At 57.7% G+C, this 15,189-nt stretch overlaps 1 protein-coding gene and 1 pseudogene across 3 annotated transcripts in view; both read right to left on the bottom strand.

Moving 5' to 3' along the window:
• Positions 1-657: 657 nt before the first annotated feature.
• SLC66A2 (solute carrier family 66 member 2) overlaps positions 658-15,189 on the bottom strand; it is a 45,566-nt gene continuing 31,034 nt past the window's right edge. For all 3 annotated transcript variants that reach the window (XM_032872185.1, XM_032872186.1, XM_032872187.1), the window contains 2 exons: positions 9,182-9,398; positions 658-1,487 (listed from right to left, as the gene is read on the bottom strand). In XM_032872185.1, coding sequence (XP_032728076.1) covers positions 1,280-1,487; positions 9,182-9,398 — 425 coding nt within the window. In that variant the 3' untranslated portion in view covers positions 658-1,279. The remainder of the gene's footprint in view (positions 1,488-9,181; positions 9,399-15,189) is intronic.
• Positions 3,164-6,836, bottom strand: LOC116876193 (annotated as a pseudogene).

Here is a 15,189-nt window from a genome sequence, read left to right as displayed (position 1 = left end):
GGGACACAGGCGCTGGGGCCTGGGAGCTCGCCCAGGGCTGCTGGGCACAGCGGAGATGCTCCTGTAAAACCGAGGGGGGGAAAAGCAGGTGGCCAGGGACGCCCCACCCAGGCACGTCACCCCACGCCCAAGGAGCGTGGGGACACCTGCATCACATGTCCCCACGTCTGACTCGCAGGCCATCGCCGTCCTGGAACACAGACGTCCAGGGCGGCAGGCTGCAGGCGCGTGCAATTCCCAGAACCCAGAGGGAACGCCCCTAAGTACGCCTGTCCTTGGCGGAGGGTGCGTCCCCCAGACCTGGTCCCAGGCCCCCAGCTTCCCTGGGGGCACACACGGGCCACTTGTGCCTCCCACATACCCCCAGGACTCATGGGGAACTCCAGGCTCTGGTGCCAACACCCCTGAGCTCACTCTGGCAGCGTCCAGCCGGCATGGACACAGGCTCGCCCCCTCCCTGCCAGCGGCGTCCACACGGGCATCTCCCAGGAGGCAGCCAATGCAGAAATGAGGCACGTGGGCACACGGAACACTCTGGGCCCCACTGCCAAGCTTAGGGCCAAGTCCCGAGTCCCGGGACGCGGCTGCACTGAAGGTGGCCCTCACAGGGCCGACTCCGGCAGGTCACCAAGAGCACTTGTAACGTGCGTAGCTTCCTTCCCACAAGCATCAGCTGCGTACAAACCCCAGGCCCACTCTCTGTGCCCGGGCCCTGCTCTGAGTCACTCTCGCGCGCATGCTGTCACCAGGATGTCCACGTTTGGGCCATTCTGAGACCAGGCTCTGTGCGCCGTGTGTGCGGGTTCTCCTGGTGCCCCTGCTCACTCCTGCTCCCCAACCTGCCCAGGCCGAGGGTTGCCGAGAGCCCGGCTGCAGGCCCCGGGGGCTCCCGGCAGGCCTGAGTCCCAGAGGGGCTTCCTGGCGCCCTGTCCCGTAGCAGCCCGAAGTCTGCGTTTCCTGGGTCTGTGAGCACATTCCAAGTTCCAGACAAGTGTTTTCTGAGAGGAAAGAAGAGAACACTTGCTTCTCCATCACCTGGAAAACAGCCTCAGCCCAGCCCTGGGGTCTAGTGCCCACTCACACTCGTCCTCAGGGTAGAGCACCAATGTTGGCACCCAGGCCCCCTGGCAGTGCACCCGAGACCCACAGAGCTGATCGAGATCCCGATGACCCAGACATCCCCTTGGGCCACAGTGCCCACCTGCCCCACACAGGGATGACAGGTGACTGGGCCAGTGCCCACGGCGGAGGCCACATGTCCGTGTCCTCCCCCGCCACCTCAGAGGGCCTTGGCGCTGGCAGGGTGTGCCACGTGGGGGGCTGGCTTCTGGGGGTGGCGGGCGAAGGCGTAGGCCTGTCCCAGGATGGCCAGGTCCACCAGCACCTGCAGCAGGCCGCACACGGAGAACTGCAGGGGGGCGCCGTTGAGCAGGAAGTAGGCCGTCTTGAAGGTGTCGCCGCTGGTCCACATGAGCACCATCTTGATGCTGCGGAGACACAGGGCAGCAGTCAGCGGCCACCCAGGCCCCCGCCTGTCCTGTCCCCCCTGCCTGTCCTCCCCGCCCCTCCTGTCCTCACCACGAGGCCACGGCATGCACAGCCGTAGGGACAGGCAGGCCCTGCGGCTGCCGGGCAGGGAAGCAGACACTGTGGACACCGTGGCATGGCTCACGTGGCCTCATGAGCGTTCTATCCCTCCTGACGACAGGTGTGCAAGCTATGACCCTCAGGAGGCGTGCTGTGGCCTCAGACGGGAGAGGGGAGACCACCCCTTCCCACACGGCATCCCAGGGACCCCCAGGCAGGTGGGGACTGCAGGAGAACAGCACTTGGCCATGGGGATGGGCAGGCTGGGCCGGGCCGGCCATGGGAGCCTTGCCCAGGAGGGGAGGCCCTGTTGCCAGGAGCTTCTTTCTGGCCGGGCAGACCCCATCTGCACCCAGGCGTGCTGAGGACGAAACTGGAGGCCACAAGCAGCAGCAGAGTGAACCCCTGGTCATGGGAACCCGCCTGGCCAGACCCCCTCCCTCAAAAGGTAATTGGAGGGTGATCCCGTCTCTGGTTGCCGACGCCAACCCCCCTTCCAATGTTTCAGATCAGTCCACAGGGAGGCAGGGACCCTCAGCCCTCAGTGGGTGACGAGGGAGCACCTGTCACTGCCACGTCCCCCCTGCCACATCCCCCACCCACGTCTCCCCCGACAGCTTTGAATGCCGGGGCTTCCCACAGCACAGGCACAAGCACTATTGTGTTTTCCGGTAACTTACCAATAAATTTAAATCAGACCCGTTTCCACCAGCGGCCTGAGCCTCTCCCAGCTGAGAGCCAGACCAGAGTATGAGCGGAGTTGCTTCCAGGAAGGGGCGTGAAGACGAAGGAAGGGTTGTGGGGATGAAGGACGGGGCGTGAAGACGAAGGACAGGGCGTGAAGACGAAGGAAGGGGCGTGGGGACGAAGGAAGGGGCGTGAAGACGAAGGACGGGGCGTGGGGACGAAGGACGGGGCGTGGGGATCCCCCAGCAGCGGGGAGCCGTCCGCCGCCAGAGCTGCCAGCACCAGAGCAAGGGCCACGCACCCAGGCACTGAGCTTGCGGACGGACACCGTCCTCTGAGCCCCAGGCCGGTTCTCATTCCTAAAACCAGGGTGAGGACCCCCGTGTCCGGAACTCCCCGCCTGAGGACGTAGCTCTGCGTCCCCTCCTCAGCCGCGGCCGGCAGGGCGCAGACGGGGACGGAGAGGCCTCCCGACCTGCTGCACACGGGCTGCCTGAGGCTTCTCGGGATGGTCACGGGGAAAACGGCCCGCGGCCTGGTGGGCCCCTGCAGCCTCTCCGCGGACGGACGCTCCACGGCCGGAAAGGCCCCCAGATATGTCCCCTTTGGCCTGTGATTCTGGCTCACACGGTATTCTAAGGCTTTGTTGTGAGGGAGCTGGTAACTAATTCTGCATTTTTAAAATCCACACTGTGTACGACAGACCCTCTTTTCCTAGTTGCTTTCAACGTCGGACTTCGGCTTTTGGCCGACCGTGACGGGGTCCATGATTGGGATCTGAGGAACTTCTCGAATCTGTAAGTTTATCGGACATCAAAGCTGGGGAGTTTTCAGACATTCTGTCGGTATTTTGTCTGCTCCACAACCCTTCTCTCCTCCAGACTCAGACGGCATCAATGTTCGATTTTCTGGTACTTTCCCTGAAGCTACTTTTCCCCTGGTTTTTCTCTGCTGTTGAGAACGTATTTTTATTGATCCGTCTTCAAGTTCACGGGCTCATTCCCGGGCCATCTGCATTCCACTACTGAGCTCACGGAATATATTTTTATCTGGCTTACTGTGTTTTTTAATTTAAAATGTTCTGTTTCATTCTTTTAATTTTATAGCTTCCACGTCTTCGCTGAGATGTCCCATTTTTCCATTCATTTCGAGCGTGTTTCCTCTCCTCCCTGGACCAGTTTCCCAGGGACCGTTCCCAGGCCCGGGTGCCCTCGCTGGTGCTGCGTCGACGGCTGGCGGGCCCCTCCTCTGAGCTGCGGAGCCGGTGTTGACGCTCCCTCTGCTGTGTGTCCTGGGCACGGTCAGTGTTACATAACGAGACTCCGAGTCTCATCAAACCCCGTGGGAACGTCGGGTTTCTGCTGCAACAGGCACAGTCGTCGTCAAGCAGCACGTGGGCTGCCACCAGCTCTGAAGACCGCGACTCCGGGCCTGGGGCCTGCCTAGGGTCTGCGGAGGAAGGGCAAGGCGGAACACCGACAGCCGCGGCCCGAGCTCACGCTTCCCCACACAAAGAGCAGCGGGGGCCGAGCTCATGCTTCCCCACATACGGAGCAGCAGGGGCTGTGCTGGGAGCACATCCTGCTCGGCCCCGGGCACGGTGCTGAGCTCCAGGCTGGCAGGTCCGAAGGGAGACCATCATCACCCACGTCCGTCATTCCAGGGGTTTCCTCCTGCTGCCTGGTAGAGTCCCCCCAGCTGCTGGGCGCTTCCTGGCCAGGCTCTCTGTGCCCCTCGAGGGGAGGCTTGGGCTTGCCCCCACGGCCCTGAACAACATATGCGTTCCACCACTGGCCACCCCAGACGGGCCCCTGGGGATAGCTGGCCTCGTCTGCCCCGGATGGGGCAGAGGGACGGTGACTGTTGCTGTGATGTCCCCCCAGGATCCACTACCTGCAGTGACCAAAAACCCTGCACTTGCCAAGGCTGTGCCTCCAGCTCAGTCCGGACCTCCTGGTCTGGGGCAGCAGCAGGGGAACTCGGCGCGTGGCAGAAGGGCCCCCTGGGGGCTGGACAGCGGGGAGCACGGGCAGGAGCGGGGCTACCCGCACGCTCGGTGCTGGTGGGGGCCGCAGAGAAGGACACAGCAGAGCGACGAGTGGAGGGAGGGAAGCAGCTCAACCAGGGGACCTGGCCGGGGCCCCCGTATAGGCTGCAGGCACCTGGCCCGCCAGGCTGAGATGGCCCACCTGAATGCCCCGCGGAGGGGCCCGCCTGCCTGGGAGGGGCTGCTCACAGCCCTCACGCTCACCCCTGCACTCTTCCAAAGAAAGGCCACACCCACACAGCAAGCATTTCAAGGAAAAGCTCCTAGAGCAACCAAGGTTTCTGCAAAAGGCCGTGAGGACAAGGAGGGAAGCAGCAGGGCCCAGCAGAGGGGTCTAGTTCTGTCTTACAGAATTGACAGTGCAAGACACAGTCTGCCGGAGGCACCCACATTTTAGCAGGAGATGGAGACGCCTCCCTCAAACACAAATAAAACCTAAGAAGCCCCAGCGATGGTTCTAGGCCTGGCAGCGGGGTCCGTCAGGGGGCCGGGCTGGAGCCTTCGCAGCAGACCTGGGCGGGAGCAGCCAGGCCTGGAGCGAGACAGCCTGGAAAGGTCCTGCCTGTGTCTCCAGCTCCTCGGGGCCAGGCCGCTCCTGGGGTTAGGGTGCTCCCGGTCCCCCTGGGATGGCCACCTCGCAGGAAGCTGGCCCCTCCAGGCAAGGCGGCACTCCACATGAAGGCCTGGAGACAGTCCCAGGACCCCCACCCGGTGCCCGGTCACAGCCCCTCCCCCAGGCCCTGAATGCACAGGTGGCCTCTGCTCAGGGTCCCAAATGTGACAGCCTCGCGGGCGGCCCCACATCAGCCGCCTCGGTGGGGGGCTCGGGGTTGGGGGCATGGCCGCCGGATGAAATACTAGCAAAGCGCAGGGAGCTCTGCTCATCACAAAGGAGCATTCTGGAGCAGGAACAAGGGCTCAGGATGTACGAGCTCATGCTGTTACCCCAGGACCCTGAGGCGCCCTGCCCCCACGAGCTGTGAATTCCCATCACCCACCACAAATACGGGAGGGAAGAACGAGCCCCAGAAGCTGGGCTATCAGTTCACAACGTGCAGGGAAGTCCTGGAGTCCCCACCCCAACGGGGACCAGGATGGAGGAATCTTTTTTTTTTTTAAGATTTTTTATTTATTTATTTGACAGAGATCACAAGCAGGCAGAGAGGCAGGCAGAGAGAGGGGGGGAAGCAGGCTCCCCGCTGAGCAGAGAGCCCGATGCGGGGCTCGATCCCAGGACCCTGAGATCATGACCTGAGCCAAAGGCAGAGGCTTTAACCCACTGAGCCACCCCGGCGGCCCCAGGATGGAGGAATCCTAACCACTCCAGAGCTCCAACGCCACAGGAAGCCCCGACCGCCCCTCCCAGGCCCCAGCTGTGGCCTTCCTGTTCAGGCTGGCAGCCTGGGAGCTGGGTCCCTCCACCTATCGCCCATCCAGGGGCTGCCTCCTGCACCCCCCGCTCCGCCCTCTTCCACCATTTTAATCCAGGCTCCTATTACCTCATTCCTGACTTCTGCATTTTTCCTCCCAAACTCTTCCTAAGATTCCTCTCACCACCTCCTCGCCCTGTCCTGCAGTCCAGAACGCGTCTTCCCAGCTGGTGCCCAAGAAATGATGGCCACACTCTTGTGCCTGCCCAGCCTCCTCCAGAGCCCAACTAGGCATGCCGACTCCTGTGGCCTCCCCAGCCTCCCCTCACTGCTACCCTCAGCCTAGACCTAGACCTTCTTCCTTCCACGAATCAAAAGCTCTCCTGTAATTCAAAACCCACCCAAAACACATTCCAAAGGAACAGGTTTTTGTGACCTTGGGTTAGACGGGTTTCTTGGGTATGACGACAAAGGCATGAGCAACAACCCCACCCCCACACACAAATTCATTAACTTCAGCAAATTTAAAATCTTTTGTGCTGAAAAGGAAAATATCAGGAAAGTGAAGACACAACCTACCGGAGGGGAGAAAAAAATTACGAATCATACGCCTGATACGGCTGTAGTGCCCAGTGCACGTCAGGAACTCTACAACTCAGTGATAAAAGGACAGAACACCAACTTTAAAACTGGAAGGACTGGAACAGACGTTTCTCCAAAGACACACAGGAGGGCCAAAGAGCACGTGAGAAGATGCTCAACCTCATTATCACAGGGAAATGCAAACTGAAACCACATGGAGCCCGGAGAGCCCCATAGGACACCCGCGAGGACGGCTAGAATCAACAGGCCACACGGTAACAGGCGTCGGTGAGATGCCGGGTCGGAACCCTCACGTGCCACTGTGGACCCAGCGTGACCGCGCCTCAAATCATTAAACCCAGAGCCGCAGTCCGACCCAACAGTGCCACCTGGTCTGCTCCCAGAGAAAGGAATGCAAGTGTCCAGCAGAAACTTGTACGTGACGGCAGCATTACCTGTAACAGCTAAAGGATGCCGGACACCCAGATGTCCGCCAGCTGAAGAACAGGCACGGGTGCATCCGCACGACCAGACTGTGGTCCGGCCTGGGAGCCGAACTCGGATATGTCATGCACCGCGGAGCCTTGGGAGCGCGGTCCGCTTTCCCATGGCTCCGTTTACGTCCAGAGTCCCAGAGACAGCCGGTCCGGGGCAGCCAAGGGCCGGAGGTGGGGGAGGTTGGGAGCGAATGAAGGGTGATGACCAGCAGGTACAAAGTTCCTCTGTGGGGGGAGGAAAATGTTCTAACATGACACAGAGGTGGCGGCCGCACGGCTCTGCGGGCACGCCGAACTCCTTCCACTCTCAGCACCACGGGCCGAGAACACTGTCCTTCTCCACTGAGAGTTCTTGGCACCCCTGCCGAAAGCCACTGAACCACACACGTAAGGGTCATTTCTGGGCTCCTGCTCTACCCCATGGGTCTGTCTGTACGCCAACAGGATAGCCTCGAGGCACCTGCACAGCCATTTTTGAAATCTGAAGGTGTGTCCTCTAGTTTTGTTCTTTTTTGAGACTGTTTTGACTATTTCAGGTCCCTCAACATTCCATGTGAATTTTAGGACACGTTTTTCTATTTCCGCAAAAAAAAAAAACATCACTGGGATTTTGAAAGGGATCCACTAAACCTGAGGTTGCCTTGGGAAGTGTTGACATTTTAACAGTCCTGAATCTTCCAGGCTGTGGATGCGGAATGTCTTCCCATGGACTCATGTCTTCAAGTTCCTTCAACAGTGCTCTAGTTTCCACTGCCCGAGTCTGCTACCTCCTTGGTTAGTCTCCACACTACCACGAATGGGATAGTTTTGTCACTTCCTGACTGCCTGGCGGTCTGCTCATCTCAGGGGATTGAGCTGTTGCGTCATTTCCTACATTACGAGTCTTGAATCCTGGGGCGCCCGGGTGGCTCAGTCCGCTGAGGTCCAACTGTTTATTTTGGTTCAGGTCATGGTCAAAGGGTCGGGGATGGAGCCCCGTGCCGGGCTCTGTGCTCAGTGGGGGTCTGCTTGGGATTCTCCCCTCCCTCTGCGCCCCCACACCGCTCTCTAAAATAAATCTTAAAAGAAAAACCTTGAATCTCTGCCTTCTAGAGACGTCTGTGAACTCGGCTTTCCATCCGTGGACCATCGTCTCTAGCCAGAGGCATCAGCAGCCTCTACTCCACCCACCTCTGACCCACGGATAGTCCTTCCCCATCACAGCAGCTCAGACTTGGAAAGTTGAGACAATGTTAGATTCAACTGCCAGGGTGTCCCGTGTGTGCTGGACATACTAAGAGCAGCCACAGGACCTAGCCAGTGAATGGTGGCAGCCGGGTGCCGCCGCACACACAGGTGGGCTACAGAGCGGCAGGTACAGGAGCGGCATGAGCTCACTCTGAGCGTGTGCCGTGGCCACAAACCAGGCGGTTAGCCTCGGTGAGTCTGCAGGTGCCAAGGCTCCCCAGGGAGGGGATGCCCTGCCCCAGTCCCGGCACAGGCCTCCCACAGCACATTCCGATCTGAAGCTGCACACTAGACTTCTGTCATGCGTCACTCAAACAGACCCACCCTGGGAGAACTGGGTAAGGAAGGGGCTGTAAGCCATCATGGGACGGACGGCCGACAGAGCGAGGGAGAGCAGCACAGACGGGAGGCCCCCAGGGGACTGGGGTCACGATGCTGCCCTCGCACACACAGGGCCACCCTGGGAAGGGCTGAGGGGCTGCACGGATCTCGAGGAAAAAGCGAGAGAGGTTCAGGTGCTACTATGGGCCCTCGAACAGAGCCTTGTGCAGGGGTCCTCATGCCTGGGGAGGAAGCTCCCCATCACAGGAAGCAAGCAAGTACGAGAGAAGCCCCCGGCAGGAATGACAAAGCTTCAGAGCAAGCCCGTCCACGGGCCTGGAATTCCCATCGACACCTTATTCCAACGCCGCAGGCGACTTTCACAGGCTGGTGGAGGGCTCCACCCAGTGCCTTCGAGACCCGTTCCACGTGGCCTCCCGTGACCGGGAGGGCATCTGAACACACGGAGGGCCCTGAGGAGACACACGGCTACCACCGAGAGTGTATCTCGGGACACAGCCCCCACCGCCGGGCACCGGAGCCGCCTCTGCTCACCTGTGCTCCGCGGGCAGAGCCTTCTCCCTTCTCATCCTCTGTGCTCCGCACATGCTCCCGCGACAGCGCTCCAGGTTCAACCCGGAAGACCCTGTACCGCGTATCTGTTTCACAAGGGGGTCGCGGCGTCCCCTTACATGTTCCACACAAACATGTCTACTCACACATCCAGACGTCTGCTCTCTACCTGGTGTCTCACAGATACAACGTAAAACACAGCAGCCAAGTCTGTACACATTTGGTTTTTACCAAACACGCCGGCACACTGGTACCAACAGGTGCACTGAGAGCGACTCAGGCCCACCTACCTCATTCCCTCGGTGGACTGGTGGCGGTAGTTGCGGTAGAGCTGTGGGACCCCCAGCATGGCCTCAGTCAGCACAGCCAGGAAGCCCAGGGTCTCCACAAACAGGGCTGAGTCAATGGACAGGTATGTGACGTAGCCCGCCACTCCCGTGAAGGCCAGGACACACTGCACGTAGTCCCCAAAGCTGCTCCAGTGCCAGAAGTGGTGAGGGTCAAAGTCTAGGGCAAGAGGGAGAAAGAAATGTAAACTAGGCATACGGGTCACGGTCAGCATGAGGACGGGATGTGAACTGAGTGAGGTCAAGGTCAGTGTACAGAAGACAGATATGGGCTGTGGGGCTCCATATGCTCTTGACCAAGGCACTGGTGAGGGAGCCTTGATACAGATATGAATTCAATGTAAAGACGCTAAAATCCTTCAATCCGCTGATGACATAGGCAGGGACCGTACTGGAGCCTCCGAACCCTCTTCCTGGGTGAAATCCTTGCCCCTTCCCTCCACGACTGCACTGCTAACCACACGTCTCATTTCTTCAGACGTAAAAAAGGAATAGCATAATCTCCCTCCTAGGGTTGTTTCAGCAGTTAATCTTCTGAACCCTACAGAGTGCCCAGCCCGTAAGCGCCCAGCAAAGCTACGTGCTTGTCATCACTACACACATCACTGACAACGTCATCTGCTTGACAGATGCGTCCTGCAGAAACCGAACTCACAGGCACTCACCATCAGCAAACCACATGAAGTTCCTGGGCTTTGGCAGATAAACACGGGAGGCCCTGGGGACAGACGTGGCTTCAGGGAAGGTCAGGAAAATGGGGACAAATACGGAGAGAACATGGGGGGGGCATGATGCGCCCCAGGACTGGCCTGACCCTCACTGGCAGGGTCTGGGCGTGGGCAAGGGTGCGGGCTAGGGGGCTGGCCACCCAGGGGCCGGGAAGTACCCTGAAGGGAATGTCCAACCCGCGTTCAGGTGCCTGTCCTCCCCGCCCCAGGCCCTCCCACCCAGCTCCACTCCCTCACTCTGTACGAGAACACCGCCCCAAGTCTGAGCTAGAAAGCAGGCGGAGTGTGGGCAGGCGGCCAGAGGAGGGTGGACACAGTATGCAGGTGTGACGACACGTCCCAGAGCAGGGCACAGTGGGAGCGGTTGTGCTTCCTGAGCAAAGCCTGGCTTCCCGGGAGGGGTGGCCTGGGGCCCAGGCTGGGGGCAGACACTGAGGCATCCCCTACAGAAAACATGGAATCACGAGAAGATGCAGCAAGGCCATGCACCTCAGACCTGGGGAGTTCCTGGTCTTGTGCCGGGTAGTGGGGGGAGCACGCTCAGAGCCGAGGACAGGGGCCAGGACAGGGATGAGCTAAGCGGCAGGAGACGGTTCGGGGGCCTGAGCTGAGCAAACAAGGCCTGAGCTCAGTCTGTCCGAAGCCTTTCTATTTCAGGTTCTCAAGGAGCACGTCGGTTAACAAATGACTAACAGAAAATCCTACCAAAACTTCTGGGAAAAGACTGAAGCTAGACCCTTACCTTCGCATATACAAAAATTAACTCAAAATGGATCAAAGACCTAAACATGAGAAACAAAACTCTGAGAAGAAAATACAGAAAGCTTCAGGGTGTTGGATTTTCGATGGTCTCTCTGATGTGGCAGCAAAAGCAAAAATCAATATGGTGATATCAAAATTTGAGCCTTCTGTGTTTCTAAGGAAAAAGCTCTTTGACATTATTGGTCTTGGCAACCATTTTTTGGATATGACATCAAAAGTGCAAGGAATAGGGCGCCTGGGGGGCTCCGTCGTTAAGCCTCTGCCTTCGGCTCAGGTCATGATCCCAGGGTTCTGGGATCGAGCCCCGCATCGGGCTCTCTGCTCAGCAAGGAGCCTGCTTCCCCCTCTCCCGCTCCCTCTGCTTGTGCTCCCTCTCTCACTGTGTCTCTATCAAATGAATAAATAAAATCTTTAAAAAAAAATGTGCAAGGAATAAAAGCAAGAATGAATGGAACCACATCAAACTGGACGGCAGCCGCACAGCAAAACAAACAAACAAACAAACAACCAGCAAAATGAAAAGGAGACCTACTGAGTGGGAGAAAAAAACTGTCACTCTTACTGGGGTTATACCAAATCATATATGAAACTCATTCAACACAAAGGGGAAAAAGTTTAAAAAGCCAATCCAGTTAAAAAGCGGTCATAGGACTGACTAGATTAGCAGACCAGGTCTTTTCCCAAGTAGACACTCCGATGGCCGATGGACACCCGGACAGATGCTCAAGTCCCTCCGCGCCAGGGAAGTGCAAATCAGAACCTCAGAGACCGCCCCATAGCTGTCGGAAGGCGACTCGGGAGGACAAGAGGCAGCAGGTGCGGGCGAGCAGGCGGAGAAGGGGGCCGCGCGCACCGCTGGCGGGAAGGCGGGCTGGCGCGGCCGCCGTGGGGAACAGTACAGAGGCTCCTCAAGAAGTCGAAAGCAGGGCTACCCTATGCTCTGGGGCCCCCCTGGAACAGAACCTGAGGAAACGCAAGCAGCATCGGGAAGAGGTATCCGGGCCCCACGTCCACTGCGGCGTCACTCACAGCAGCCAACAACCCGAGTGACAGTCGAGAGGGGACGGGATAACGGTTCAGCCATTCAAAAGGCGGGGGGGATGGACTCTTGCCTCTAGTGACAACATAGATAGAAATTGAGGACGTTATGTGAGTAAAGTCCATCAGAGAAGGACAAGCACTGTATGTTCTCCCTCAGATGTGGAATCCAAAATGCCAAACTCAGAGAAACGGAGAGGAGAACGGAGGCTGCCAGGACTGGGGTGGGGGAGATGTCAGTCCCAGGGTACAGACCTCCAGTTTGGGGTCTCATGTACAGAACGTAACTGTAAGTAATGCCTGAGAGCGGCTGGGGCACCTGGCTGGCTCAGCTGGTGGGGCGTGTGACTCCTGATCTTGGGGTCATGCGTTGAAGCCCCACGCTAGGTACAGAGTTTTTAAAAATACTTAAAAAAAAAAAAAGGCTGCGCGCCTGGGGAGGCTCAGTAGGTTAAGCAACTAACTGCCTTCAGCTCAGGTCATGATCCCGGGTCCTGGGATCAAGCCCCGCATAGGGCTCCCTGCTCAGCACGGGGCCTGCTTCTCCTGCCTCTCCCTCTCCCTCTGTCTGCTACTCCTCCTGCTTGTACGCTCTCTGTGTCAAATAAATACACAAAATATTTTTAAAAAATTAAAATTAAAATTAAAAAAATTTTTAATGTGTTGAGAGAATACATCTTAAATATAAAAAATAAAAATTATAAAAATAAAGTAATTATGTGAAGGTGTGGAAGTATTACTTGACCTTACCATGCACTTAGTTCACCATATCTGTGTATTAAAACATCACACTGCATGTCTTAAATTTAAGTGGTTATATATCAATACTATCTCAATAGAGCTGAAAAAATTAAATTTTTTAAAAAATCTGCGTTTCAAAGGACATAATCAACACTGAAGGGCAACCCAGGGAGCGGGAGAAGGTCTCTGCGACTCCCAGGTCCAGGGGGAACTCGTGTGTGTGGAATATGCACAGGGTCACAACTCGGAAACCAGCCAACCGACCCACTTTGAAAGGGGACAGAGGAGCCGAACAGGCGTGTCTCCGAGAGGGCCAGCAGCGACGCATGAGGAGGTCCCCAGGGCCGCTCATCGTTCGGGAAGCGCAAGTCAAAACCAAGTGCGCCACCGCTTCACCCTTCCAACAACAGGAGTCGGCGGGGGCGAGGGCGCGGCGAAACGGGGCCCCCGCGGGCTGCTGGTGGGGCGCAGAGGCCCCCACGGAAAGCGCAGAGGGCGTCCTCGCAACAGCAAACACGGAATCACTGCAGGAGCCGGGACTCTCCTTCCGGGTGTGCGCCCGGAGAGCGGGGACAGGGACTCGGGGACAGCTGCGCCCAGGGTCCCAGCGGCGGGGCTCCCGGGAGCGGGACCCGGAAGCCACTTGCTGTCCGTCAACAGGTGGACGGAGACGCAAACGGTGGCCGACACGTCGACAGAGCATTCATCTGCCTTAAAACGGAAGATTCTGCAACATGCGAAAACACGGATGAACCTGGAGGGCGTTACGTGGAGGGAAACAAGCTCAGGACGGAAAAGAAGGGGAAGCGGCGTCCCCGTGCCTCCAAGCGCAGCGATTCGAATCCAGAGCGAAGGAACCAAAAGGCACCGTGCGACGCCGTCACTGCTGCGGCTGGGAGGAGGGCTGAGGCGTCCTTCCACGCTGCTGAAGTCTGGGCTGCGGGGGAGGAAGATCCCGGTGAGAGGCGCGTCCACACGCAGCAGCCACGGGAGGCCAGGGGCGTGCCAAGGCCCCGAACAGGAAAACTGAGCTTCCACCCCCTTTCCCGTCGCCGCAGAGACCAGCCTTACTCCCCCACATGACTGAGAAATGGGCAGAATGTACGTCTGCAGATCACTGGGTACAAGGCAGGAAAGGACAGTGACCTCTGGCAGATGGGAAACAGGCGGAGGGAGCCCAGAACTGACCACCGCAGGCAGGCTAGAGCGAGTTTCCAGGGGACCAGGCCGAGCCCACAGAACCCGGGGCTGCGTCCAGGAAACAAGGCAGCTGGAGTCGGCAGGACAAAACTCCATGAAGCAGGACAGCACGGAGAACGCCGGAGCTCTGCAGAGCGTCCTGCCCAGGCCCTCGGCGGGGCACCGACCACGAGCCCAGGGAAAGAACCACCCGGGCAGGTGAGCGCTCACCGTGCCCAGCATCCGCAAAGGGCCAGGAGTGCCTCCCTGCCCGCCAGAAGGGGAACCTCCCAATTCTCGGGACTTTGGGCAGAACGTGCGCCAGAAGTCACCAGTCCAGACTGGGCAACGCTCTGGTCCCAGCCGACTCATCAGAAAAGCAAGACCTAAAAAGATCAAACTGTTTCCAAGCTCCTTAACCGCATCCCCAGAACGAGCTCACGCACCTGTGGAAACTGAAGACGCCACAGACGCCAAGGGCGGTCTGACGGCCACAGGGGAGCAGGCGAAGGAAAGGAAACGTGGCCTACGATGGAGCGACAGATCGGCCGACTGCAAAGACACGCACAACCGATGTGAACGTTGGCGTTAAGCTGACAAGGCGATCAAAACCGCTGTTATAACTCTGTTCCACATGCTCAAAAGGTCAGAGACAGAAAATTCTGTATTGATAGAACACACGTACACACCGAATATATATTATATATATACACATTTTTTAAGACCTACCCCCCCAAAAAAAGCCACCTGGGATCTGAGATGAAAAATATATGGACGGGATTCACATCAGATCAGACAAAGAAAAAAAGATTAGGAAACCTGAAGACAAAGGAAGAGAAGCTGCAAAATATGACAGAAAAGAGAATTTTTTTAACAGAGCATTAGTAAGCTGTGGGACAACTTCAAAGAGCATAGCTGTGTGGTATGGAGTCCCTGAATTTTGGGGTGGGGGAGGGCAGAAAAAAGGGGCCAAGATTGTTGAAGAAAAGTAGGGCCAAAATTTTCCAAAATTTTATGGACACTGTGAGTCATAAACCGAAGCAGCACAAGAAACCTGAGGAAAACCGCGTCATCGTAATGACACATCTCAAAACGAGTAATAACACGGGAACGATGACGGCAGCCAGAAGACAGCTCACACGCAGAGGAATGGAGAACGCGACCTCGGGTCGCTTGTCTGGCACAGCCCAAGCAGCGAGAGCTCACCTGCGCCAACCGAGAGAAAAACGCATCCGCTTAGACTGTCAGACCTCACGGAAATGTCTTCCAACATGAAGGTGGGTGATAAAGACTTTTTTACATTTAAAAGCTTAAAAAATCCATCACCAGAGACCTGTGGCGCCAGAAATGTTACAGAGAAGGAGTGCGGCACCGGATGGAAATCCGGATCTAACATCTCCGGCAAGGACGTGGTAACTAAGTGCGTGGATGTATACGATATTTTTCTCATAATTTCATTCTCTTTAATAAGTGACTCGAACAAAAATAAGAACGAAAGAGCAG

Source organism: Lontra canadensis, unplaced genomic scaffold, assembly GCF_010015895.1.
Source record: "Lontra canadensis isolate GAN:19392208 unplaced genomic scaffold, GSC_riverotter_1.0 scaffold44, whole genome shotgun sequence".
Lineage (NCBI taxonomy): Eukaryota > Metazoa > Chordata > Mammalia > Carnivora > Mustelidae > Lontra > Lontra canadensis.
Note: the sequence above shows the minus strand (reverse complement) of the source record. Positions and strands in the feature narration are given on the sequence as shown.